This window comes from Cibotium barometz, chromosome 4, assembly GCF_041138505.1.
Source record: "Cibotium barometz isolate CiBa-2024 chromosome 4, ASM4113850v1, whole genome shotgun sequence".
Taxonomy (NCBI): Eukaryota; Viridiplantae; Streptophyta; class Polypodiopsida; order Cyatheales; family Cibotiaceae; genus Cibotium; species Cibotium barometz.
Window position 1 is genome coordinate 23053931 of NC_141049.1, and position 2800 is coordinate 23056730.

At 45.3% G+C, this 2800-nt stretch overlaps 1 protein-coding gene across 3 annotated transcripts in view; it reads left to right on the forward strand.

The window, feature by feature from the left end:
• Positions 1-2070, forward strand: part of LOC147639046 (uncharacterized) — a 2744-nt gene extending 674 nt beyond the window's left edge. The window contains exons 2-6 of one of the 3 annotated variants that reach the window (XR_015264139.1): positions 984-1089; positions 1165-1251; positions 1340-1438; positions 1528-1669; positions 1781-2070. Coding sequence is in view for 2 of the 3 variants with exons in the window: in XM_086786791.1 (XP_086642917.1) it covers positions 855-916; positions 984-1089; positions 1165-1251; positions 1340-1438; positions 1528-1611 (438 nt within the window). In the remaining variant the exon portion in view is untranslated. Of the gene's footprint in view, positions 917-983; positions 1090-1164; positions 1252-1339; positions 1439-1527 lie in introns of all 3 variants that reach the window. The other 2 variants (XM_086786791.1, XM_086786780.1) reach the window with 2 other exon arrangements.
• Positions 2071-2800: the final 730 nt, after the last annotated feature.

Consider the following 2800-nt stretch of genomic DNA (forward strand, 5'->3'; position numbering starts at 1 on the left):
TCATGCTTGTATGTGTGCGTATGAGTATGCAGTGCACACATTTTCTTGCATGCAAATCTATACTTTTTTCTACTTGTTTTGCATGTTCTTTCATGGGTGTGTGTTTGTTTGCATGCTTGTTTGTTTGTGTGCGTACATCATACTTGTCAAAACGTCTCAACGGAATGAAAACAGCCACCTCCAAAACATTTAAAAAACGGCAAAATCTTAAATTGATCATGGATTTCAATGACATGCTGTAAACCGAGCCATGTGGAGAGGGTCCCCAGTCCCCTCCCACCGTGCCAACCAAGGGTCAAGGGCATCCCCAAAAAGTGTGCACGGGAATTTCAGGCTCAACAGGAGGAGTACAACCCTCAAATGCCACCCCCATCAACAGGAGAAGCCAGCACAGCCCCAATAACAGGCGAGGAGCTCCACGAGCAGCGCAGGTACACCAACAGAATTGTGCTCTTATACCATGTAAGCCAAGAGAAGAGGTCCACGTGGAGGGGGGTCCCCAGTCCCCTTCCACCTAGCCGACCAAGGGTCGAGGGCATCCCCAAAAGTCTGCATGGGGATTCTCAAGACCCTTGCTTCTCCAGCTTATATACGCCAGGCATGCAGTGCACACCACACAAATGGGACGATTACATGAGCCATCTGCCACATGTCTCAAGGAGGGAGTGAGTTTCATCCAAAACATGCCATGGGTTTAGTTGAGTTCCATGCTTTTGTGTATGCATATTCTATTGCATGCTTGTATGTGTGCATACCTGTGCACAGGATGTGCTTGCTATTTACTATTTTTCAAACAAGTAAAATAATGCAATGCTTATGTTCATAAACATCATGAAGTGCACAGGAACGTGTTAATGCGGATTTGGATGAGGTGCTTTCATGGGCATCTACCCTACCTGAAGCCGACATTCAAAATGTATGGACAAACCTGGGTTAATTTAGAAAGTACCAGATGTTCTCAATATACTTATCTTGTGCTTTAGACTGCAGGTGGGCCTTATCGGATTTTGCTATGGAGGTGGTAAAGCTATTCGCTATGCTGCCCATTACAAGAAAGCAAAAGCTATAGCTGTGATCTATGGGAAACCAGTAGGTCACTTTCTCATCCTTTTTTCCTGACTACACGATAGTTCAATCTGTGTACATTTGACTGTGTCCTTTCAGCTTCTAGATGTCAAAGCTCTGAAGAGTATCAGAGGAACCGTGCTAGGAATTTTCGGTGACAAGGATTCACAATTTCCCTTAAAGGAGGTAGGTAAAATCATGACAGAAAAAGAGAGCGACGATGGCAAGTTTTGCTGGTGCTTTGATGTCACATATGTTTTTGGGCTTCTCGTAGATTAAAGGCTTTGAAGACGCGCTTCTGAAAGCAGGAGTTAAAGGAAAGATATCCACATACAAGGGTCAAGGCCATGCTTTCTGGCGTGACATGGATCAGGTGTGGGCTATATTCATGAAGCATATTCGATGCTGGTGTCTTGTGTGGGTTTTCATTACGCCAGTGTGAATGGCTGGTTGGCTTTATAGGTGAGAAGAGGGGATGAGCCTCAGAGACAAGCTTGGATTGAGCTTACAAGCTTCCTTCGAAGTGTTTTAAATGTGCAGAACTGAAACTTAATTCACTCAAGCGCAGCCTGCATGCACCAAAGCCACTGTTGTGACATCTGAGGTATAGAATGGACTTTTCATGGTGTAAATGCCTCATGTAAGGCAATACATGTGGCTTGAACAGGAGAAGAGGCGGTACCTTTTGTGATTTATGTTTCATTTACTCTTCCAGCAATGGATACTCCTGAAGAAGGCTCCAATGAAACTTGCCATAAAGGGAAACAAGACTTGAGAGCAGCAGGTTGATGTGAATCCCTGGATCATCTCGCACACAACATTGGAAGCTTACCATGTTTGAGGTGATGCATGTAAATTTGCATTGGGTTCTCCTTTAGTGTCCTCCAGGACATGGTTGATTGTTTCTACTACAAGTTGGACCTTTTGATCGGTTCAAAAGCCAGGGTCAAATGTAAATTCAATTTGGTTCCAATTGTTAAGGAAGATACCGAGGTTGATAGTGGACTCTCTCTCTCTCTCTCTCTCTCTCTCTCTCTCTCTCACACACACACACACAGCGGGCTTTGGTTGGCCATTATGCATTGCAGTCCAATTGTTACTCCTGTAAGTTCACTATATTTAGGTCAAGGATGGTGTACTATTTGCAATCAAAGATTGGATGGTTGATGTAAATAAAGAAAAACTCGCGCGTATGTGTGTGCGTGCGCGTTGGAGGGAGGGGGGCGGGGGGGGGGGGGCCGGGGCGGGGGGGCGGGGTTGTGTGCTCCACGTAGATTGAATGGAGGGTTGATATAAATAAGGGAGGAGGGGGAGTGTGGGTTGTCCTTTGCGTAGATTGAATGGATGGTTGATGTAAGTAAGGGGGGGGAGTGGGGGCTTGCTCTTCGTAGAGAACTTGCAAATCTCAATGTAGGTGTTGTCTATATAAGAGAATGGATTTAAGTAAACCCATTGGATCTGAGTTTGGACTAGTGAAGGTCAATTGGAGGATAAACCAATGCTACCAAGGAAGTCATGACACAAGGGAAAGGTTCCTTGCTCACAAGGTAAGTTTGTTGCTACCAAGGTAGACATGACTGAATGGAAGGTTCTTGGTTTACAAGGTAAGAGGTCTTTGGAGTAGGGGCATACCAAGGTTGGTGGTGCTAGGAATTGTCAAGAACATGCAACCTAGCTATATGCTTGGTGGACAAGTATGCTGAGGTGCTCTATGGTTGGGTTGCCAGGAAGGGAT